Source organism: Neopsephotus bourkii, unplaced genomic scaffold (assembly GCF_033783945.1).
Source record: "Neopsephotus bourkii isolate Nb327-2 ecotype Australia unplaced genomic scaffold, CSIRO-AGI_Nbou_v1 NB_1072, whole genome shotgun sequence".
Classification (NCBI taxonomy): domain Eukaryota; kingdom Metazoa; phylum Chordata; class Aves; order Psittaciformes; family Psittacidae; genus Neopsephotus; species Neopsephotus bourkii.
In genome coordinates, this window is record NW_026901560.1 from 5,413 (window position 1) to 27,599 (window position 22,187).

The window sequence follows — 22,187 nt, forward strand, 5'->3', positions numbered from 1 at the left end:
TAACTGGTTGTTTTCCCTCCTTGAGCTTAATCTGTATTGGGGGTGCATTTCTGGATTTCCCGGGTATGTTTGTAGCCCATACTCCCGGGAATACTTGATCTAATATATCTTCCCTAACCTTCTCTTCTGTCTGGTGTGTGATCAGTTCTAAGCTTAACATTTCTATGTATTGCTGATTATTTACTTTCAAGGTGATATCGCCTTCTTTGAAGGTAATAATGGCCCCCAGTTGTTCCAACAAATCTCTCCCCAGGAGAGCCTTTGGGGCATTGGGCATATATAAAAATTTATGAATGTCCCATTGCTTTCCCAATTGATATTTCAGTGGCTTACAAAAATATGCCTTTTCACTTTGGCCAGTTGCCCCTTTTACAATAACATAGTCTCCCCCTACAGGTATCAACGCCTTATTCAGAACCGATTATGTTGCCCCAGTGCCTACTAAAAATTCCACTTTATTTCCTCTAGTCCATAGTTTTAATGTAACCAGTGGATCCGCTAGGGAGGATTCCCCAGGTCCCTTGTCAGCCTAGTTCCAATTCAGCCACCGGAGCCACCCCATGGCACTCCCTCCCCAGCAGGGCAGTCTCACTTCCAACGTTTAAAACCCCCACAGCACACACACACCAATCCGGTCCCATAGGAGAAGAATCCACTTCCCCCACCTTTGCCCGACATTCCTCCTCCATCAGTTTCAAAGCACTTCTGTCCACATCTATTCAACAACCCCTCAGTCCCGTCTGTCAACATGTCTGTTCCCACTTGTTTGCCTGCCCCAGCACTCATTCTGTGCTCAAACACAGGAGCTGCTCGAGCTCCCCTCCTTTCCACTTGGTTTCCTTTTTTTCCTCACAGTTGCTCCCCCTGCTCTGCAGAGGTTTCAGATGCCTGCCGCTGCAGCAGCACTTCCAGTTTAACCCTTTCTTAACTTCTGAATGCGAATGTGCTGCTTGTCGCAGGTGACAGCAATCTCCTCCTCCTTATCAATATCCGATAGGACAGATACAGAGGGTGCTTCTCTCAGAGGTATCTGTGATACATAATTTTCCTATTTATAACTTTCAAACATCATTCCCCAATATCCCAGGCCGAACAACATCTCTCCAGCTTAGCTTCCAGTTTTTCCTTGTCCTTTTCCAGAGCCAAAATTAGGGATCTGGCAGAGCTATATTAATTTCACATTCTGCCTGCCACTCCGGGTGATCTCCCACAGTGAAAAACATATCTGTATACAGCACTTAATCCCATTTTCCTGGCAACCTCAAAACCAACATTCATTGTAACAATGTATTATAATTCAGAGTTCCATTTTTAGGCCATTTCTCCTGATCTTCCAAAGCATATAAAGGCCACCATTGGTTACAATATTTTATCAATGTTTTCTTGTTTACCGAGCCCCCAGAAGACCCTCCCAGTTCTTTCCAGTGTGCCAAAATGTAACCCAATGGGCTTCTCTTCAGAATTCCCTTGTTTTGACCGGCTCCCATTTCAAACAATCTTTTACAAATCTCTGCAGCTTCTCTTTCCCAGTGCTCTGCAAATGCACTTAAAAAATATGAGAGCACCTACACACGAATTTTATGACATTCTCAGGGGGTTCAGTAAAATGATACCTTTGGCCTCTGCAGATCAACTCCCCTGTTGTTAGATCACAGTTTCGGTTCCATCAAAATTTACACTGTCCTAGTGTCCACGGCAGGTTCCACTATTCAAAAGTTATTATGCACCCATATGTGAGGCTACAAGCCTCTGGTACTGAGTGTAAAGTTCAGGTTTCAAGAGTAGAATTATAGACATTAGAGGCTATACTTCTGTTATACAGCCACTGGGGCGCAGAGGGAACTCTTCTGAACACACCCCCCCCCAGTAGCAACAGTTTACTTTTGTCTACTGCTCCCCCACCGCTTAAGCACTGTAATCTTTAACAGCAACGACAGACATATACACACACAAAACATTTAGACACAACACAGAAGACACTTTGTCCGTCCCCGCCCGCTCTCCTCACGGAGGACACGGAACCGCGGATCGGGACTCCGCACTCGCTTCGTAGCTACGCTACGTCTCAGTCACACAAACACAAACCACTTGCACTCGGGATCCCCCACACTTACACCAGTTTACTCACCACCAGATGCCACTTGCACCCTTCAGTGAGACCTGGAGCTCGATACAGCGGCGGGCTCCCTTACCCCGGAGCTCCTTTTGGATTCGTCCCATACAAACCGCTGCTCTATCAGCAGACGAATCCCTAGACTCACCCGACCCACCACCAGGGTCGCTAGCGGCCGCTCTATCGGTCGATGAGTCCCTTGCTTGCAAGCCCTACCTACCAAGGGGAACAAGGCTGTGCGCCAGACGTCTCTGAGCGCCTTACCAGCAGCCCCGGCCACGCGTACGCCTTACAGGCCTTTACCAATCCTAGGACAATTACAAACCTAAATTCCAAGCATACTGTTTCTCCGCAGCCGGCACAGGTTGTTGTCTGTCCCCGCAGTGAGCGGACGAGGAGTGGAGCCCCTCCAGGCAAGTGGCCTGGGGCGCCCAGGAGGTCCGCCCCTCCGCCGATCCTGCAGCCGAACACAGATCTCCTGCCTGGCTCGCCAAATTGATAGCAGAATAGACTCCACAACTTGGTTAAAGTTGTAAAGTAGGTATGCTTTATTCAGCTGAAGACGCACGGGGGATTGGTCCTCCAAAAGGCATGCGTGCCTCAGTGCCGTTTTCCTTCTACATTTATCCTGTAAAGTCATACATAGGTATTAGGTCGCACAATACGCCTATACATATTCATATTCTATCCCCGCTTCGTATTAGAATGAGCGAAAAGGCTCTCCACGCATGCGCAGTGCCTCCTGGTGGTCTTGGGCAGGGGTCTTCAGATGAAGTAAGTAGTCTTCCTCTTGTGGGTAGGGGTCTTCAAGATGAAGTAAACAAGTCTTCCTCAGGCTTGAACTTTTTACCTCTGGTCCTCACTCATGCTCTTTAGGAGCTGGATGGGTCTGGTCCATGTCTAGCTGGTTTAATGAGCTATTCCCTTCGCTAGGAAGCCTTATCTTAGTGCTGTCTGATAAGGCAACTGCTGGGCTTGTCAAGCCAGCCATGATTTAAGCAGTACTCCTTGTACAACCCCCATTCTCCTCACTAGGAGGTTTTGTTCTGGTATTTGTCTGATAAGACATCTGCTGAGCTCGTTAAACCAGCTATGACTTAAGCAGTACCCCCCTGTACATTTTGACAACCCCCCTGTACATTTTGACAACCCCCCTGTACATTTTGACAACCCTCTTGTACACAATAGGCCACATCAGTTTCAAAAACTAGTAACAAATCGGCAAAAAAAAAGATAAAAATGACCGTGATCTGTATAGTAAAAGCAAAAGGAGTTAAAAGGAGTTAGAAATAGATAAAAATGTTTCAAACTAAGTGAGGAAAGGGCAAAACCAGGTTAGAAATGGCAGGAAATTGGAAAGAACAGGACAAAAACGGTTTGGAAATAGGCAAAATGGCTTAAGAAGAGTTAGAACTGGGCCAAAAAAGGGTTAGAAATAGGCCAAACTAGCTTAGAAATAGCTAAGAAAAGCTTAGAACAGGCTAGAAAAGGCCATAAATAGTTCAGAAATAGCCAAAATAGCTTAAAACTGGTAAGAAATGGACAAAAATAAGATAGAAAAGGCCATCAATTGTTTAGAAATAGCCAAAAAAGACTAAAAATGGGTTAGCAATGGGAAAAATGGGTTAGAAACAGCCAAAGTAATCTTAAAACTGGTCAGAAATGGACAAAAGTAAGATAGGAATGACTAGCAATTGTTTAGAAATAGCCAAAAAAGACTTGAAATGGGTAAGAAAGCACCAAAAATGGTTTAAACCAAGTCAGGAAAGGGCAAAAACAGGTCAGAAATGGCAAGAAATAGGTAAGAACAGGATAAAAATCGTTTGGAAATGGCCAAAATGGCTTATGAAGTGTTAGAACTGGACAAAAAAGGGTTAGAAATACCATAAGCCAGATTAGAAATAGCTAAGAGAAGATTCAAACAGGCAAGAAATGGCCATGAATTGTTCAGAAATAGCCAAAATCGGCTTAAAACTGGTGAGAAATGAGCAAAAATAAGACAGAAATGACTGTAAATTGTATAGAAATAGCACAAAGGAGATAAAAGGGGTTAGAAATGGATAAAAGTGGTTCAAACCAAGTCAGGAAAGGGCAAAAGTGGGTTAGAAATGGCAAGAAATCGGTAAGCACTGGACAAAAAATGGTTTGGGAATGGCCAAAATGGCTTAAAAAGAGTTAGAACTGGGCAAAAAAAGGTTAGAAATAGCTCAAGCCAGTTTAGAAATAGCTAAGGAAAGCTTAAAACAGGCTAGAAATGGCCATAAATTGTTCAGAAATAGCCAAAAAAGACTTCAAAAGGGTAAGAAATGGGCAAAAATAAGAAAGAAGTGGCCATCAATTGTTTAGAAATAGCCAAAAAAGACCTAAAATGGGTTACCAATGGGCAGAAATGGGTTAGAAATAGCCAAAAAAGGCTCAGAACTAGTAAGAAAAGGGCAAATATGAAATAGAAATGGCCACGAATTGTTTACAAATAGCCAAAAAAAAAAACCAAACCCTTAAAATGGGTTTAGAAATGGGCACAAAAGGGTTAGAAAGGGCCATAAATGACTGACTCCTGCTCTGTAAAACACTGGGTCCTAAACTAGAAGGTTGAGGGGAAATGGCTGTTCCCAGCGTTGGGAAAGCTCCTGGCCATCCTTTAATGCACAGCATGAAGCTGTATCTTGGGTGCCTGCAGGGAACCTCTCAAGGCTGCCGTTGTCGGTGCTCTGGGAAGGCTGCCTCTTGCTCTGTGCACTGACCTTGAGGAGGTTGGGGAGCGGCCTTGAGGATCTGCCTGTACCTAAAGGACATCTTTCCACAGCCTGTCTGTGCCGTGTCCCAGCGAGTGGATGTCCTCAGTGATCAGGGTGGGCTCACCTTTGGAGTTAAGCCTACCTAGAGTGCTGCTTACTGATCTGAGCTCTCCTCCTGGCTTAAGGAACATGTGAGAATTGTCTGTAGTATCAGTCACAGTTGCAGTACCCTTTCCTCCTCCTCGCTGCCTGCCTGCCCTCCACTGAAAGCAGTCTCTCCCTGCTCTCCTAGAGGCATGGTTCTGTGCTCCCTGCTGCTAGGTAGTCACGGTCTTGGTGACCAGCTCAGCATCTCTGTGCTGGGGAAGGGGGGCACAAGCAGGGGGGGATTCTGTGGGTGTTTTGGCTCTTGGGTGCATTGCTGGCTGTCTGGAGGTGTTGAATCCCTGGGTGAAGCCAACTCCGGTTGGAGGCACCTGCATGCAAAGCACAGCCCAGAGCGCTAAGAGCACATGGTGTCCATGCAGATAGAAGCACCGGCTGTGTGAGGGGGCTACCAATGAGCCAGGTATCTCCAGAGCTTCTCCTACCCCTAGGCAGCCCCCCTGGGTCGAGGCCCCACTGTGGCAGTGCTGGGAAGGGGCTGTCCCGTGCTTGCCATGGCCGAGGCATCTCCTGGGGCTGAGGCTCACTGGTAACTCTTGACTCTTGCTTCCTGCCAGATAAGCTGAAATCCACCAAAGAGGAGCATCTCTGCACGCAAAGAATGCTGGACCAGACCCTGCTAGACCTGAACGAGATGTAATGGATCCCCACCACTGCCTCTGCCACGCCATGCCCGCGCTGGCCCAGCCGCTGCTGGCCTCTAACCCTTGGGACCACAGTTTGCTTCCTGTTGCTAACTTGACCGAACGCAGCTCTTCTCCCTTGCCTCGGGGTTAAAGGCCATCATCAGGTTGGGCAGAGCCTCAAACAACATTATTAAGGGAAACGAGCAATGCAATAATGTTTGGGAGCATGTTTTGAGATGTACCCGTTTTGTAAGTACCTTTTCTTTTTTGTAGTAACCAGTGTGAACATTCCAAGTAACCAGTGAGGCTGCTGAGCTGCACTCAAAGCTCTTGGCTTTACAATTGGGTATTAACCTTCTGTTAACCAGCTCTGGGTCATCCTGCCTTGGCTGGGGAGGGAGTGGGGGGCGGCTCGTGGTTCCGACTGTGGGCCACCTGATGGGAGCAGCTGGGATAGTGATGTGAGCCCATTGGGAAAAATCCCTTTCCAGGAGCCTGTTTGCCAAAAGAGCAGTTCAGTTTCTCAGCTTTAAGGTAACTTGTGGAGAAGCAACCTGGGTAGAAGGAGACTTCTAAAACCAGGCAGTTCCCTGCCCAGTTGAACCTTCACAGGGGTTGTTTCTCTTCTCTTCCCCCTCACTGTTAGCCACTTCTTTTCCCCTTGAAGAAGCCACGGCCCCTCTAACCCATTGCTACACAGGAGCTGAATTTGCCTTCACTGAGTGCTGACCCACCAAGCTTTAGCACTCAGTGCTGGCTTACACTCAACAGCTTAAGTACAACAGCCTTGTTCGCTTGGGGAAACTGTTTTTGCCTACCCCAAGGGAAGGGATCGAGGCCTTCTCCCCTGGCCAGGAGTGCTCTTAGTGTCTTAATAAGGTACAAGCCACCTTGCTGTGCATTGCTGATGTGTCGCTGTGAGGTGTGAGTGTGGAGACGTGTCAGGCTCACAGTGTGTAGCTTCTTGTGTGAGCATGCTGCCTGGTTGTAGCCGGTTTAGGGGCCAAGCCGGAGCAAAGAACCTTATCAAGTGTTTTGATACTAAATGGAACAATTGTCTTACTGTCTTTTGAAATAAACCCCCTCCCTCCACACTGCTGCCGAGCTTCCCTCTGTGCAGGGACCAGAGTGGCTTGAAGGTGATGCCCTCAAGCTCATATGCTCCTCCATTGCCTTTAGGGGTGAGAACTCCCCTTTAGGGTCAAGTTTATGTTGCTCCTGTTGTCTCTGGTGAGCAAGGGAGTGGTGAGGTGAGAAAGGGGGAAACGGGGGCTAAGGGAGGGGGATGGAGGGGCTTGGAACTGGATGAGCTTTAAGGTCCCCTTTCCAGCCCCTTTCCCCCCTCTCTCTCCTGGACCGCACTTGCTGCACACGGGGGGGGGTCTCACACTTTATTGCCTCATGCCCTCAGCCCGTGTACCCCAGACCCTCGTCGCTGCTGTCGGCATCAGGGCTGGGCTCCGGGGGGGCGCAGGCCAGGCAGACATGTCCTGCCTCGCGCCAGCACTGCCGGCAGTACGGGGCTGCACAGGCAGGTGCGGGGCAGGCGGGCTCTGGGGGCCCCACACGCACCCCACACCCCGTGCAGCTCCGGCGCATCCAGTGGCTCAGGCAGGGCCAGCGGCGGCAGCACCAGCGCAGTATCGCTGTGCCCTAGGGATGAAGATGTGTGGGGCTGAGCTGCAGGCCCCATGGCAGAGCAGAACCCGGGGACCCATGGCGGACCCCCCACTCACCAGTCCTGGGGGGCTGCTGTCCCACTGGATAATGCGCTTCCGCTGCCGCTGGATGAAGTCCAGGCGCTGCTGCAGCAGCTTGTTGTAGAGATAGAGCACGCGGCTCTTCTCCCGCTGCCAACACCATGAGCCCACCCCAAGGTTATGGTCCAGGTTATGGGCTCACCCCAAAACCTGCCCACCCCCCCCGAGGGGCTGCTATTCACCTTGGGGAAGTAGAAGGCGGCGATGACACGGCGCAGGCGGTATGTGTAGACCTGGGCCAGGCAGAGCAGCGCCAGCCCGGCCAGGGGCAGGCAGCTGCTCAGGTACTGGTGCTGGCTCATGCGGCGCGGCTGCGGCAGGCACACTGGGGACATGAGGTGGCGCTGAGCCCCTGCTCAGGCTGTGGAGCTGTGATGGGCATGGGGTGTCCATCCCCTGGGGGGGGCTCACCCAAGTTGGACGTCTCCAGCAGGGTGTCAGAGGAGGTGTTGAGGGCGCCGATGGTACTCCGCAGGAGCCGCGCCATCAGGGACGTGCCCATAACGTGGATGGACAAGTGATGGCTGCCTGTGGGAGCATGTGAAGCTGTGAAGGGGCACACACAGGCATCCCCCCCCCTTCTGTGCATTGCTGTGGGCTTGGGGACTCACTGTGGAAGGAGTACTGCACAAAGGAGTGCTGCTGGATGGTGCTGAGCATGCTGACCAGCACGTGGTCCATGGCGCAGGCCAGCAGGAGGAAGAGCAGGGTAGGGATGCACTCCAGCAGCTCCAGCACCTGTGGGGAGCAGCATCTGCTGCAGCCTGTCCTGCAGCCTCCTCCAGCTGACCCACCTCCCGTCGTGCCACCCGCCCGGCCCCCTCACCATGCTCTGCATCTCCAGCGGTTGCACCATGGGCCGGCACGGGAAGATGAAGGCCGAGGCCTCTGCACGGAGCAGCGGCAGCAGCGTCCGCTTGCCCTGGGAAAGGGGCAGGGGCAGCTCAGCACAGCCCCTGCAGCCCCCGGCCCTGGTGCAAGGCCACCTGCACCCCCTCACCTCCTTCCTGCGGCGTGCATCGATCTGACGGAAGTAGGTGGTGATGTAGAGGTTGTCGTAAGAGATGTCCTGACAATACCGCTTGGTGTAGGAGAAAGCCCTGGCAAGAGAAGGGGGGGTCCAGGGACTGGCTCTCCAGGATTCCTCCTTTGTCTTCATGCCTTTCCCCTCACCCCAGACCTGCTACCAAAAGAAGACCCTGTCTCTCTGTGCCCGAACCCCGCACGCCCTCCCATGCCAGGGCTCACGTGATGAAGACGAGGATGAAGGAGAAGGAAAGAACCAGGCGGAAGATGGAGAAAGTCTGGCCCAGGCGGGCACTGTGCTCCTGGAAGTGTGAGGTCAGTTCCTCCATCAGCTGCTCTGCAGACACGTTGGTGGTGACCGACAGCATCTCGCGGTGCTCCTCCTGCAGCACAGGGGCTGTGGGTCTGGCTGGGTCCCGTCCAAGCCTTGTGCCACACAGACGGTACATGGCACCCACCTGGAAGACCACGCTGGCGCTGAACTCCTGGCTGAGGTTGCTGACCGAGTTGTTCACCATGTCGTATGTTTGCCCAAAGTTGCCCTCCACGGGGATCTTGTCCCTGCACCAGCTATTCATAACTGTGGGACACAGTGAGGATGATGCTGGCATTGCCTCAACTCAGGGTGACCAGGGCAGGGGTCCCCCACGCTACCCACCCTTCACAATGTGGCAGAGGAACTTGAACTTCATGGGCAGGCAGAGGAAGTGGTTGACGAGGGGCACGAATATCTGCTCCATGCAAGCATCGTACTTGGTGTCAAACCAGTCCCGGCAGCGCTGCATGCCCAGCTCGACCACATCTGATGGACAGGAGCCTGAGCTGATGCAGCCCCAACACCACCATCCCGGACACCACGTGTGGTGCCTGGTGAGGCTGGTGCCGGGGGGTGCAGCTCCCTTCCCTCCTCACCATTGCAGCGCATCTTGGTCTTGGTCTCATAGAGCTGCTGGGTGCTGGGTGCCAGCTGGGTCTTGCCGTGCTGGGGCTGCTGCAGGTCGTACCCAGCCTCGCTGGCCACCTCCTCATTGAGCCCCACAAAGGCACGTGAAATGTTCTGCACCTCAGAGTTCAGCATCTGCCCGCTCAGCTGCCACAGTGGGCACACACAGAGGCTTGACCCTGCTCCGTGCAGCCCCCCTCCCTCCTTCCCACCCCAACACCCAGCCTCACCGCCATGTCCTCCATCACCTTGCGCAGGGGCGCCGTGGACATGCGCCACAGCATGCGGCTGTGGTTGACCTGCAGCTCTGCCACGCAGCCCAGCGAGCGCATCACCTCCTCCAGGTTGTGCCAGATGTTGGCCACGGGCCCTGGTGCCAGCAAGTGGGGGTCAGGACCCTTGGGACCCTAAGGGTGGGACAGGGATGCAGGGGGCAACCTACCGTTGTAGATGGCAGCGAGGACAAGGGAAAGGACGTAGACCCGACCCTCCTTGCCGAAGAATTTGGGGACCACGAGCAGGCTGGCGCAGCGGAAGTGGGGGGACGTGGCCCAGCCCAAGGCAGTCACTCCTGTGGGAGGATGGAGCTGTAGCCATGGTCCCATCGAGACCCCCCCAGTGCTCCCAATGGCGCCCATCAGCCCAAAAAGTTCCTCCTGGCCCCCTCCTCACCTGCCAGCCCATAGGAGAGCTGCACCTTATGCGTCTCTGTGATGTTCATGGGGATGACAAAGACCTGGCAGAGCCCTGCAACAGCAGCAGATGCACCCTGAGCCCCTGGTACCCCCAGCTTCTCGCCACACCTGGCACCGGGAGCACTCACCAAGGCCAAGGAGGATCCCGATGCTGGCAGCCAGGAAGAACTTGCTGCAGCGGTGCTGGTCCGGCTGGCTCCAGAGGAACCGGCTGCACGGGGCCGGCAGCAGCGAGACCACCGCTCGCTGCAGGGCTGGGTGGGGAGAGAGGCGTCAGCCGGGCCCCCTCCCAGTGCCCACGGGCAGCCCTGGCCGGGAGAGGAGGGGAAGGGATCTCACTCGTGTTGGGTGGCTTCTGCCTCCTGCGCGCCTCAGACCCGGCCCAGCGCTCTCGCCCAGGGGCCTCCGATGGCTCCATGGCCCCTGTCCTGAGGGCAGCAGGATGCTGCCCTGGTGCAGACAACAGGGACGCTGCCCTGGTACCAGCAACAGGGGGATGCTGCCCTGGTGCAGACAACAGGGATGCTGCCCTGGTACCAGCAACAGGGGGATGCTGCCCTGGTGCAGACAACAGGGATGCTGCCCTGGTACCAGCAACAGAAGGATCCTCCCCTGGTACCAGCAACAGAGGGATACTGCCCGGGCAACAACAACAGAGGGATGCTGCCCTGGTAGTGATGACAATGGGATGCTGCCCTGGCAACAACAGCAGGATGCTTCCCTAGAACTGACCTCAGGGCAGGATGCTCTTCTAGAACCGACAGCCGTGGAATGCTCGACTGGCACCGACAACATTGATGTACCCCTGGAACCAGCTCACTGAGCTGCTCCTTCAGTCTGCTGTATCCCTGTGCCTAGAGCCTGGGAGAGCACCGAGAGTCCGGGGGAGCGCAGCCCAGCATGGGGCTGGTCTCGTGGGCGGGGCGGAGGGGCCAGGACCAGAGCCCAGAGTCCCAAGACTGGGACTAGGTCCAGCAGCACCTAGGCTCTGTCAGGGGTTTAGGAAGCAAAGGGGTCTAGCGTGAATCTCGTGAACAAGTGGGTGTCCCTTATTTCTTTGTATTTTCAGTCCCTGTACACATAATTTCAATTCAATTCTGGATAAATCGCCTAAACCCAATCCTGTGTAAACACTCCCCTGGAGGATTTTGAGTCCTTGGGGGATTATGGGGCTTGGGGGGCTCCAGGGGGGTCTGCCCATGTTTCCCCCCAGGCGCAACGTGGGGCCCGATGCGGGTGGCTGCAGATGATGGCTCGGCAGTGGATGGGCTGAACCTGGGGGCCCTGGCGGTGGTCCTCATTTTTGAAAATGTATTTCTCTGTGTCTACAAAGTCCACTAATCCTGGAAACTTTTTTTTGACTATCCACATGTTGAATCATAGACTGTAAGTTTGAAGAAAAAAATCATGATCATGACGAAGAAGGATTGATGTAGGAAACAATTCTGTCAGAGGTACTAAACAAAGATAGGAGACAGTGTTACATCTGGAAACCACGTGTGTCAGACACGGATGCTCATTCCAAGACTGGCCTTTGGCTTAGGTTTCTCTGTTTAGTTCTGTTCATTCTTGAGGTGTAACAGGCATAAGCTTCATTGTTAACCTGAAATGCAGATAAGATTACCAGGATTTATATAATCTTTGTGCAAATTCAACTACCAAATGAGATGGTTGCTCGGTTCCTAGAAAATGTTCAATTACCAAAGTACTTCCATGCAGAGATATCGTAGTTCTGCATGTTAGTGGAGACCTATGACAGATGGTTTCAGGTTGATCATCAGCTATCACCCAGTTTTTCTGATCTGAAGTCACAAGGTAATTTTTTTCAGGCAGATATTAATCTGGGTTATATCTTTCAAGTAGCAGCCAAAATTAAACAACCTATCTTATCTTGGAAAGTGAATTTAAGGAATCATTTGAAAGACCCTGCAAGGTTAAATGAAGAGAAAATGCCAAGTACACCCATATGAAGACTGACAACTTCTTGCTGAATTTGTCTAAATATTCTTCTATCTCCAGTTGTTTTTAAGATGTGAAGACCTGCATTTGACTGGTGTTGCAATGTCATCTATGTAAAGCTTTACTCATACAGTGTCCATTTCATGTATGCTTGGCTCAGTCAAGGCTTAGAAACAAAGAATAAATTTTTAAAATTAACACGAATAAATTCCAAGAATGAGAAGATGTCTCTCAGGAGTTTCAAAGGAACACGAAACGAGTAATGTTAACAGGGCAGGGAAGGGAAGGTATCAAGTAAGTGAACACTGAATGCAAATGGAAAACCCTGAACCAGACATGTCTGATGGAGATTTAGCCTGGAGAAGAGAAGGCTACGTGGGACCTCACAGCAACCTTCCAGTATCTGAAGGGGAGCTATAGGGATGCTGGGGATGGATTATTCATTAGGGACTGTAGTGACAGCACACGGGGTAATGGGTTAAAACTTAAACAGGGGAAGTTTAGATTGGATATAAGGAGGAAATTCTTTCCTGTTAGGGTGGTGAGGCACTGGAATGGATTGCCCAGGGAGGCTGCGACTGCTCCATCCTTGGCAGTGTTCAAGGCCAGGTTGGACTAGGCCTTGGGTGATAAGGTTTAGTGTGACATGTCCCTGCCCATGGCAGGGGGGTTGGAACTGGATGATCTGAAGGTCCTTTCCAACCCTAACTATTCTATGATTCTATTCTATCTCCCTTTATTCAAATAAACCTTTACACTTCACTCTGCCTCACGAGGTGTTACCAAAAGCAGGTTTTCCCAACAAAGCTGAATAAAAAGTCATTAAAAGTAAACAGAACTGTACAAAAAATTGAGTAAAAGTAAGCAAAAGTAAACATGCCTCAATAAAAAGGGTATAAATGCAAACAGAAGTGATTAAAAAACGGAAAACAAAAAACCCAAACCTGAAAAATGTGACTAAAAAGTGAATATAAAGTGAACAAATAGAGAACAAAATTTAAAGTGGCTGAAAGTCAGTATTAAGTGAATACAACTCAATTAAAAAAATGATTAAATGAATAGAAGTGAACAGAAGTGAACAAAAGTGTCAAAACCTCCACTAAAACTCAAATTTATACAGTCGTATATAAACATGAAGTCAGTCAAATTTAATTAAATGCACTGATGAACTCTAAGTCCCCTAGTTCCTTCCCCCCCCACCCCCCGCCGCTCCGGCCACCGCCGCTGGCACTGCCCACTGCCCTTGCCGCTCCTCCTACCGCAGCTCCGGCGGCCGCCGCTCTTTTACTACCTCACCGCTGCCGCCGCAAGAGCCCCTTCCGGCGCTGCCACCGGCCCTCCCCCGCCGCTCCTGCCGCCTCCTTCCGAGACGACCCCGCGCCGCTCCAGCCGCCCCTGTTGCCGAAGCAGCCGCTGCCGAGACCGCCGCTATCTTCACCCCAGTCACCGCGGACGAAAAAACGGCTGCCACCGCCACAACACCACCCCCCCCCCCCCCCCCCCCACCGCCCTCGCCCTTTCCTGCCTACCAGCCAATCACGGCGCCGCTCGCCTCACGGAGAGGGCGGGACATGGAGACGGAATGTCAGCGTCGTCCAGTCCCTGGCCGCCTCTTAGATAACAGCGAGCGCCTGAGGGGACCCTTTCCTGCCTAGAGACCGGCGGCCAATCAATGGTGTTCGTCGGTGCGAGGGACCGATGGCTGCAGTCAGGGATGAAGGAGAAGAGGGCAGCGGCGGAGGGTCCAGAACTGGTGCGCGAACACCGTGCTGCGGCCACATGCCTCCCATTACACCCCGATTAACCCCCGTTACCTCCCATTACACCCTACTAGCCCCCATTCCCCCACCATAGCCCCCACAGCCCTGTATTAAAACTATAGAATCACATAAGAGTTAGGGTTCGAAAGGACCTTAGGATCATGAGCTTCCAAGCCCCCTGACATGGGAAGGGCCAGAATTTTCACTGCACTGCTCGGCACGGAACAGCACAGCTCGGCATGGTATAAATGGGGTACAAATGGCAAAGAATGAATTAGAAATAACCAAAAAAGGCTTAGAAAAGGTAAGAAATTGGCAAAAGTAAGATAAAAATGATCATCAATAGCTTAGAAATAGTAAACGATGCTTAAAATACGGTACAAAGGGGCAAGAATGGACAAGAAAGAGCCAAAAAAGGCTTAAACCTGGTGAGAAATGGGCAAAAGTAGGATAGAAATAGCCATAATTTTTTTAGAAATAGCCAAAAAAGACTTAAAATGGGTTACAAATGGCCAGCAATGGGTTAGGAATGGGCAAAAATGGCTCAAACCAAGTCAGAAAAGGGTAAAAAAGGGTTAGAAATAGCAAGAAATTGGAAAGAACTGGACAAAAATGGTTTGGGAATGGCCACAATGGCTTATAAAGAGTTAGAACTGGGCAATTAGGGCTAGAAATAGCTGAAACCAGTTCAGAAAAAGCTAAGAAAAGGTTCAAACAGGCTAGAAATGCCCATAAAGAGTCAAAAAATAGCCAAAAATGGTATAAAACTAGTAACAAATCGGCAAAAAAAAGATAAAAATGACCGTGATCTGTATAGAAAAAGCAAAAGGAGTTAAAAGGAGTTAGAAATAGATAAAAATGTTTCAAACTAAGTGAGGAAAGGGCAAAACCAGGTTAGAAATGGCAGGAAATTGGAAAGAACAGGACAAAAACAGTTTGGAAATAGGCAAAATGGCTTAAGAAGAGTTAGAACTGGGCCAAAAAAGGGTTAGAAATAGGCCAAACTAGCTTAGAAATAGCTAAGAAAAGCTTAGAACAGGCTAGAAAAGGCCATAAATAGTTCAGAAATAGCCAAAATAGCTTAAAACTGGTAAGAAATGGACAAAAATAAGATAGAAAAGGCCATCAATTGTTTAGAAATAGCCAAAAAAGACTAAAAATGGGTTAGCAATGGGAAAAATGGGTTAGAAACAGCCAAAGTAATCTTAAAACTGGTCAGAAATGGACAAAAGTAAGATGGAATGACTAGCAATTGTTTAGAAATAGCCAAAAAAGACTTGAAATGGGTAAGAAAGACACAAATGGTTTAAACCAAGTTCAGGAAAGGGCAAAAACAGGTCAGAAATGGCAAGAAATAGGTAAGAACAGGATAAAAATCGTTTGGAAATGGCCAAAATGGCTTATGAAGTGTTAAAACTGGACAAAAAGATAAATATAATAAGCCAGATTAGAAATAGCTAAGAGAAGATTCAAACAGGCAAGAAATGGCCATGAATTTGTACAAGAAGAAATAGCCAAAATCGGCTTAAAACTGGTGAGAAATGAGCAAAAATAAGACAGAAATGACTGTAAATTGTATAGAAATAGCACAAAGGAGATAAAAGGGGTTAGAAATGGATAAAAGTGGTTCAAACCAAGTCAGGAAAGGGCAAAAGTGGGTTAGAAATGGCAAGAAATCGGTAAGCACTGGACAAAAAATGGTTTGGGAATGGCCAAAATGGCTTAAAAAGAGTTAGAACTGGGCAAAAAAAGGATAGAAATAGCTCAAGCCAGTTTAGAAATAGCTAAGGAAAGCTTAAAACAGGCTAGAAATGGCCATAAATTGTTCAGAAATAGCCAAAAAAGACTTCAAAAGGGTAAGAAATGGGCAAAAATAAGAAAGAAGTGGCCATCAATTGTTTAGAAATAGCCAAAAAAGACCTAAAATGGGTTACCAATGGGCAGAAATGGGTTAGACATAGCCAAAAAAGGCTCAGAACTAGTAAGAAAAGGGCAAATATGAAATAGAAATGGCCACGAATTGTTTACAAATAGCCAAAAAAAAAACCCAAACCCTTAAAATGGGTTTAGAAATGGGCACAAAAGGGTTAGAAAGGGCCATAAATGACTGACTCCTGCTCTGTAAAACACTGGGTCCTAAACTAGAAGGTTGAGGGGAAATGGTTGTTCCCAGCGCTGGGAAAGCTCCTGGCCATCCCTTAATGCACAGCATGAAGCTGTATCTTGGGTGCCTGCAGGGAACCTCTCAAGGCTGCCGTTGTCGGTGCTCTGGGAAGGCTGCCTCTTGCTCTGTGCACTGACCTTGAGGAGGTTGGGAGCGGCCTTGAGGATCTGCCTGTACCTAAAGGACATCTTCCACAGCCTGTCTGTGCCGTGTCCCAGCGAGTGGATGTCCTCAGTGATCAGGGTGGGCTCACCTTTGGAGTTAAGCCTACCTAGAGTGCTGCTTACTGATCTGAGCTCTCCTCCTGGCTTAAGGAACATGTGAGAATTGTCTGTAGTATCAGTCACAGTTGCAGTACCCTTTCCTCCTCCTTGCTGTCTGCCTGCCCTCCACTGAAAGCAGTCTCTCCCTGCTCTCCTAGAGGCATGGTTCTGTGCTCCCTGCTGCTAGGTAGTCACGGTCTTGGTGACCAGCTCAGCATCTCTGTGCTGGGGAAGGGGGGCACAAGCAGCTGTACCTGCAGGGGGGGATTCTGTGGGTGTTTTGGCTCTTGGGTGCATTGCTGGCTGTCTGGAGGTGTTGAATCCCTGGGTGAAGCCAACTCCGGTTGGAGGCACCTGCATGCAAAGCACAGCCCAGAGCGCTAAGAGCACATGGTGTCCATGCAGATAGAAGCACCGGCTGTGTGAGGGGGCTACCAATGAGCCAGGTAACTCCAGAGCTTCTCCTACACCTAGGCAGCCCCCTGGGTCGAGGCCCCGCTGTGGCAGTGCTGGGAAGGGGCTGTCCCATGCTTGCCATGGCCGAGGCATCTCCTGGGGCTGAGGCTCACTGGTAACTCTTGACTCTTGCTTCCTGCCAGATAAGCTGAAATCCACCAAAGAGGAGCATCTCTGCACGCAAAGAATGCTGGACCAGACCCTGCTAGACCTGAACGAGATGTAATGGATCCCCACCACTGCCTCTGCCACGCCATGCCCGCGCTGGCCCAGCTGCTGCTGGCCTCTAACCCTTGGGACCAGAGTTTGCTTCCTGTTGCTAACTTGACCAAACGCAGCTCTTCTCCCTTGCCTCGGGGTTAAAGGCCATCATCAGGTTGGGCAGAGCTTCAAACAACGTTATTAAGGGAAACGAGCAATGCAATAATGTTTGGGAGCATGTTTTGAGATGTACACATTTTGTAAGTACCTTTTCTTTTTTGTAGTAACCAGTGTGAACATTCCGAGTAACCAGTGAGGCTGCTGAGCTGCACTCAAAGCTCTTGGCTTTACAATTGGGTATTAACCTTCTGTTAACCAGCTCTGGGTCGTCCTGCCTTGGCTGGGGAGGGAGTTGGGGGCGGCTCATGGTTCCGACTGTGGGCCACCTGATGGGAGCAGCTGGGATAGTGATGTGAGCCCATTGGGAAAAATTCCTTTCCAGGAGCCTGTTTGCCAAAAGAGCAGTTCAGTTTCTCAGCTTTAAGGTAACTTGCGGAGAAGCAACCTGGGTAGAAGGAGACTTCTAAAACCAGGCAGTTCCCTGGCCAGTTGAACCTTCACAGGGGTTGTTTCTCTTCCCCCTCACTGTTGGCCATTTCTTTTCCCCTTGAAGAAGCCATGGCCCCTCTAACCCATTGCTACACAGGAGCTGAATTTGCCTTCACTGAGTGCTGACCCACCAAGCTTTAGCACTCAGTGCTGGCTTGCACTCAACAGCTTAAGTACAACAGCCTTGTTCGCTTGGGGAAGCTTTTTTTGCCTGCCCCAAGGGAAGGGATCGAGGCCTTCTCCCCTGGCCAGGAGTGCTCTTAGTGTCTTAATAAGGTACAAGCCATCTTGCTGTGCATTGCTGACGTGTCGCTGTGAGGTGTGAGTGTGGAGACGTGTCAGGCTCACAGTGTGTCGCTTCTTGTGTGAGCATGCTGCCTGGTTGTAGCCGGTTTAGGGGCCAAGCCGGAGCAAGGAACCTTATCAAGTGTTTTGATACTAAATGGAACAATTGTCTTACCGTCTTTTGAAATAAACCCCCTCCCTCCACACTGCTGCTGAGCTTCCCTCTGTGCAGGGACCAGGGTGGCTTGAAGGTGATGCCTTCAAGCTCATATGCTCCTCCATTGCCTTTAGGGGTGAGACCTCCCCTTTAGGGTCAAGTTTATGTTGCTCCTGTTGTCTCTGGTGAGCGAGGGAGTGGTGAGGTGAGAAAGGGGGAAACAGGGGCTAAGGGAGGGGGATGGAGGGGCTTGGAACTGGATGAGCTTTAAGGTCCCCTTTCCAGCCCCTTTCCCCCCTCTCTCTCCTGGACCCCACTTGCTGCACACGGGGGGGTCTCATACTTTATTTCCTCATGCCTTCAGCCCGTGTACCCCACACCCTCGTCGCTGCTGTCGGCATCAGGGCTGGGCTCCGGGGGGGCGCAGGCCAGGCAGACACGTCCTGCCTTGCGCCAGCACTGCCGGCAGTACGGGGCTGCACAGGCAGGTGCGGGGCAGGCGGGCTCTGGGGGCCCCACATGCATCCCACACACCATGCAGCTCCGGCGCATCCAGTGGCTCAGGCAGGGCCAGCGGCGGCAGCACCAGTGCAGTATTGCTGTGCCCTAGGGATGAAGATGTGTGGGGCTGAGCTGCAGGCCCCATGGCAGAGCAGAACCCTGGGGTTGGGGGGAACAGTGAAGCCCCACTCACCAGTCCTGGGGGCTGCTGTGCCTGCTGGATAATGCGCTTCCACTGCCGCTGGATGAAGTCCAGGCGCTGCTGCAGCAGCTTGTTGTAGAGATAGAGCACGCGGCTCTTCTCCCGCTGCCAACACCATGAGCCCACCCCAAGGTTATGGTCCAGGTTATGGGCTCACCCCAAAATCTGCCCACCCCCCCCCGAGGGGCTGCTATTCACCTTGGGGAAGTAGAAGGCGGCGATGACACGGCGCAGGCGGTATGTGTAGACCTGGGCCAGGCAGAGCAGCGCCAGCCCGGCCAGGGGCAGGCAGCTGCTCAGGTACTGGTGCTGGCTCATGCGGCGCGGCTGCGGCAGGCACACTGGGGACATGAGGTGGCGCTGAGCCCCTGCTCAGGCTGTGGAGCTGTGATGGGCATGGGGTGTCCATCCCCTGGGGGGGGGCTCACCCAAGTTGGACGTCTCCAGCAGGGTGTCAGAGGAGGTGTTGAGGGCGCCGATGGTACTCCGCAGGAGCCGCGCCATCAGGGACGTGCCCGTAACGTGGATGGACAAGTGATGGCTGCCTGTGGGAGCATGTGAAGCTGTGAAGGGGCACACACAAGCATCCCCCCCCTCTGTGCATTGCTGTGGGCTTGGGGACTCACTGTGGAAGGAGTACTGCACAAAGGAGTGCTGCTGGATGGTGCTGAGCATGCTGACCAGCACGTGGTCCATGGCGCAGGCCAGCAGGAGGAAGAGCAGGGTAGGGATGCACTCCAGCAGCTCCAGCACCTGTGGGGAGCAGCATCTGCTGCAGCCTGTCCTGCAGCCTCCTCCAGCTGACCCACCTCCCGTCGTGTCACCCGCCCGGCCCCCTCACCATGTTCTGCATCTCCAGCGGTTGCACCATGGGCCGGCACGGGAAGATGAAGGCCGAGGCCTCTGCACGGAGCAGCGGCAGCAGCGTCCGCTTGCCCTGGGAAAGGGGCAGGGGCAGCTCAGCACAGCCCCTGCAGCCCCCGGCCCTGGTGCAAGGCCACCTGCACCCCCTCACCTCCTTCCTGCGGCGTGCATCGATCTGACGGAAGTAGGTGGTGATGTAGAGGTTGTCGTAAGAGATGTCCTGACAATACCGCTTGGTGTAGGAGAAAGCCCTGGCAAGAGAAGGGGGGGTCCAGGGACTGGCTCTCCAGCATTCCTCCTTTGTCTTCATGCCTTTCCCCTCACCCCAGACCTGCTGCCAAAAGAAGACCCTGTCTCTCTGTGCCCGAACCCCGCACGCCCTCCCATGCCAGGGCTCACGTGATGAAGACGAGGATGAAGGAGAAGGAAAGAACCAGGCGGAAGAGCAGAGGTCCTGGCCCAGGCGGGCACGGGCTGAGGAGAGATCTTGCCTGAGGGGGCCCATGGCTGAGGGGGGTCATGCGTTGGTGGTGACCGACAGCATCTCGCGGTGCTCCTCCTGCAGCACAGGGGCTGTGGGTCTGGCTGGGTCCCGTCCAAGCCTTGTGCCACACAGACGGTACATGGCACCCACCTGGAAGACCACGCTGGCGCTGAACTCCTGGCTGAGGTTGCTGACCGAGTTGTTCACCATGTCGTATGTTTGCCCAAAGTTGCCCTCCACGGGGATCTTGTCCCTGCACCAGCTATTCATAACTGTGGGACACAGTGAGGATGATGCTGGCATTGCCTCAACTCAGGGTGACCAGGGCAGGGGTCCCCCACGCTACCCACCCTTCACAATGTGGCAGAGGAACTTGAACTTCATGGGCAGGCAGAGGAAGTGGTTGACGAGGGGCACGAATATCTGCTCCATGCAAGCATCGTACTTGGTGTCAAACCAGTCCCGGCAGCGCTGCATGCCCAGCTCGACCACATCTGATGGACAGGAGCCTGAGCTGATGCAGCCCCAACACCACCATCCCGGACACCACGTGTGGTGCCTGGTGAGGCTGGTGCCGGGGGGTGCAGCTCCCTTCCCTCCTCACCATTGCAGCGCATCTTGGTCTTGGTCTCATAGAGCTGCTGGGTGCTGGGTGCCAGCTGGGTCTTGCCGTGCTGGGGCTGCTGCAGGTCGTACCCAGCGTCGCTGGCCACCTCCTCATTGAGCCCCACAAAGGCACGTGAAATGTTCTGCACCTCAGAGTTCAGCATCTGCCCGCTCAGCTGCCACAGTGGGCACACACAGAGGCTTGACCCTGCTCCGTGCAGCCCCCCTCCCTCCTTCCCACCCCAACACCCTGCCTCACCGCCATGTCCTCCATCACCTTGCGCAGGGGCGCCGTGGACATGCGCCACAGCATGCGGCTGTGGTTGACCTGCAGCTCTGCCACGCAGCCCAGCGAGCGCATCACCTCCTCCAGGTTGTGCCAGATGTTGGCCACGGGCCCTGGTGCCAGCAAGTGGGGGTCAGGACCCTTGGGACCCTAAGGGTGGGACAGGGATGCAGGGGGCAACCTACCGTTGTAGATGGCAGCGAGGACAAGGGAAAGGACGTAGACCCGACCCTCCTTGCCGAAGAATTTGGGGACCACGAGCAGGCTGGCGCAGCGGAAGTGGGGGGACGTGGCCCAGCCCAAGGCAGTCACTCCTGTGGGAGGATGGAGCTGTAGCCATGGTCCCATCGAGACCCCCCCAGTGCTCCCAATGGCGCCCATCAGCCCAAAAAGTTCCTCCTGGCCCCCTCCTCACCTGCCAGCCCATAGGAGAGCTGCACCTTATGCGTCTCTGTGATGTTCATGGGGATGACAAAGACCTGGCAGAGCCCTGCAACAGCAGCAGATGCACCCTGAGCCCCTGGTACCCCCAGCTTCTCGCCACACCTGGCACCGGGAGCACTCACCAAGGCCAAGGAGGATCCCGATGCTGGCAGCCCAGGAAGAACTTGCTGCAGCGGTGCTGGTCCGGCTGGCTCCAGAGGAACCGGCTGCACCGGGACGGCAGCAGCGAGACCAGCGCCTGCAGGGCTGGGTGGGGCGAGAGGCGTCAGCCGGGCCCCCTCCCAGTGCCCACGGGCAGCCCTGGCCGGGAGAGGAGGGGAAGGGATCTCCCTCGTGTTGGGTGGCTTCTGCCTCCTGCGCGCCTCAGACCCGGCCCAGCGCTCTCGCCCAGGGGCCTCCGATGGCTCCATGGCCCCTGTCCTGAGGGCAGCAGGATGCTGCCCTTGTGCAGACAACAGGGATGCTGCCCTGGTACCAGCAACAGGGGGATGCTGCCCTGGTGCAGACAACAGGGATGCTGCCCTGGTACCAGCAACAGGGGGATGCTGCCCTGGTGCAGACAACAGGGATGCTGCCCTGGTACCAGCAACAGAAGGATCCTCCCCTGGTACCAGCAACAGAGGGATACTGCCCTGGCAACAACAACAGAGGGATGCTGCCCTGGTAGTGATGACAATGGGATGCTGCCCTGGCAACAACAGCAGGATGCTTCCCTAGAACTGACAACGGCAGGATGCTCTTCTAGAACCGACAGCCGTGGAATGCTCGACTGGCACCGACAACATTGAGGTGCTCCCCTGGAACCAGCTCACTGAGCTGCTCCTTCAGTCTGCTGTATCCCTGTGCCTAGAGCCTGGGAGAGCACCGAGAGTCCGGGGGA

General features: G+C 53.0%; 2 protein-coding genes and 2 long non-coding RNA genes across 4 annotated transcripts; 2 read left to right on the forward strand and 2 right to left on the reverse strand.

The window, feature by feature from the left end:
• Positions 1 to 4,676: 4,676 nt before the first annotated feature.
• LOC133216936 (uncharacterized) lies at positions 4,677 to 6,734 on the forward strand. The gene is made up of 2 exons (XR_009726758.1): positions 4,677 to 5,042; positions 5,574 to 6,734. It is a non-coding gene; the product is annotated as an uncharacterized LOC133216936 (long non-coding RNA).
• Positions 6,735 to 7,049: 315 nt separating this feature from the next.
• Positions 7,050 to 10,510, reverse strand: LOC133216941 (E3 ubiquitin-protein ligase DCST1-like). Its single transcript, XM_061362038.1, has 16 exons — positions 10,406 to 10,510; positions 10,195 to 10,320; positions 10,044 to 10,118; positions 9,814 to 9,942; positions 9,620 to 9,741; positions 9,341 to 9,518; positions 9,087 to 9,230; positions 8,887 to 9,008; positions 8,651 to 8,811; positions 8,403 to 8,502; positions 8,229 to 8,324; positions 8,014 to 8,140; positions 7,814 to 7,930; positions 7,585 to 7,727; positions 7,379 to 7,492; positions 7,050 to 7,295 (listed from the first exon to the last, which is right to left on the reverse strand). The coding sequence occupies exons 1-16, from the start codon at positions 10,482 to 10,484 to the stop codon at positions 7,050 to 7,052; spliced, it is 2,079 nt and encodes a 692-aa protein (XP_061218022.1). The 5' UTR covers positions 10,485 to 10,510.
• Positions 10,511 to 15,945: 5,435 nt separating this feature from the next.
• Positions 15,946 to 17,967, forward strand: LOC133216937 (uncharacterized). Its single transcript, XR_009726759.1, has 2 exons — positions 15,946 to 16,269; positions 16,812 to 17,967. It is a non-coding gene; the product is annotated as an uncharacterized LOC133216937 (long non-coding RNA).
• A 305-nt stretch (positions 17,968 to 18,272) lies between these two features.
• Positions 18,273 to 21,717, reverse strand: LOC133216939 (E3 ubiquitin-protein ligase DCST1-like). Its single transcript, XM_061362036.1, is given in 17 exon segments — positions 18,273 to 18,728; positions 18,822 to 18,964; positions 19,052 to 19,168; positions 19,250 to 19,376; positions 19,465 to 19,560; positions 19,639 to 19,738; positions 19,887 to 19,935; positions 19,938 to 20,046; positions 20,122 to 20,243; positions 20,322 to 20,465; positions 20,576 to 20,753; positions 20,837 to 20,976; positions 21,049 to 21,177; positions 21,279 to 21,353; positions 21,430 to 21,457; positions 21,459 to 21,556; positions 21,639 to 21,717. Coding segments are annotated over 17 exon segments (2,190 nt in total).
• Between the last annotated feature and the right edge of the window lie 470 nt (positions 21,718 to 22,187).

Coding starts and splice junctions, on each gene's coding strand:
- LOC133216941 (XM_061362038.1), bottom strand. CDS start 10,484: ATGGAGCCATCGGAGGCCCCTGGGCGAGAGCGCTGGGCCGGGTCTGAG. Junction 10,321..10,405: donor GCAGAAGCCACCCAACACGA/GTGAGATCCCTT, acceptor CTCCCCACCCAG/CCCTGCAGCGAGCGGTGGTC. Junction 7,493..7,584: donor CCGCCTTCTACTTCCCCAAG/GTGAATAGCAGC, acceptor TGGTGTTGGCAG/CGGGAGAAGAGCCGCGTGCT.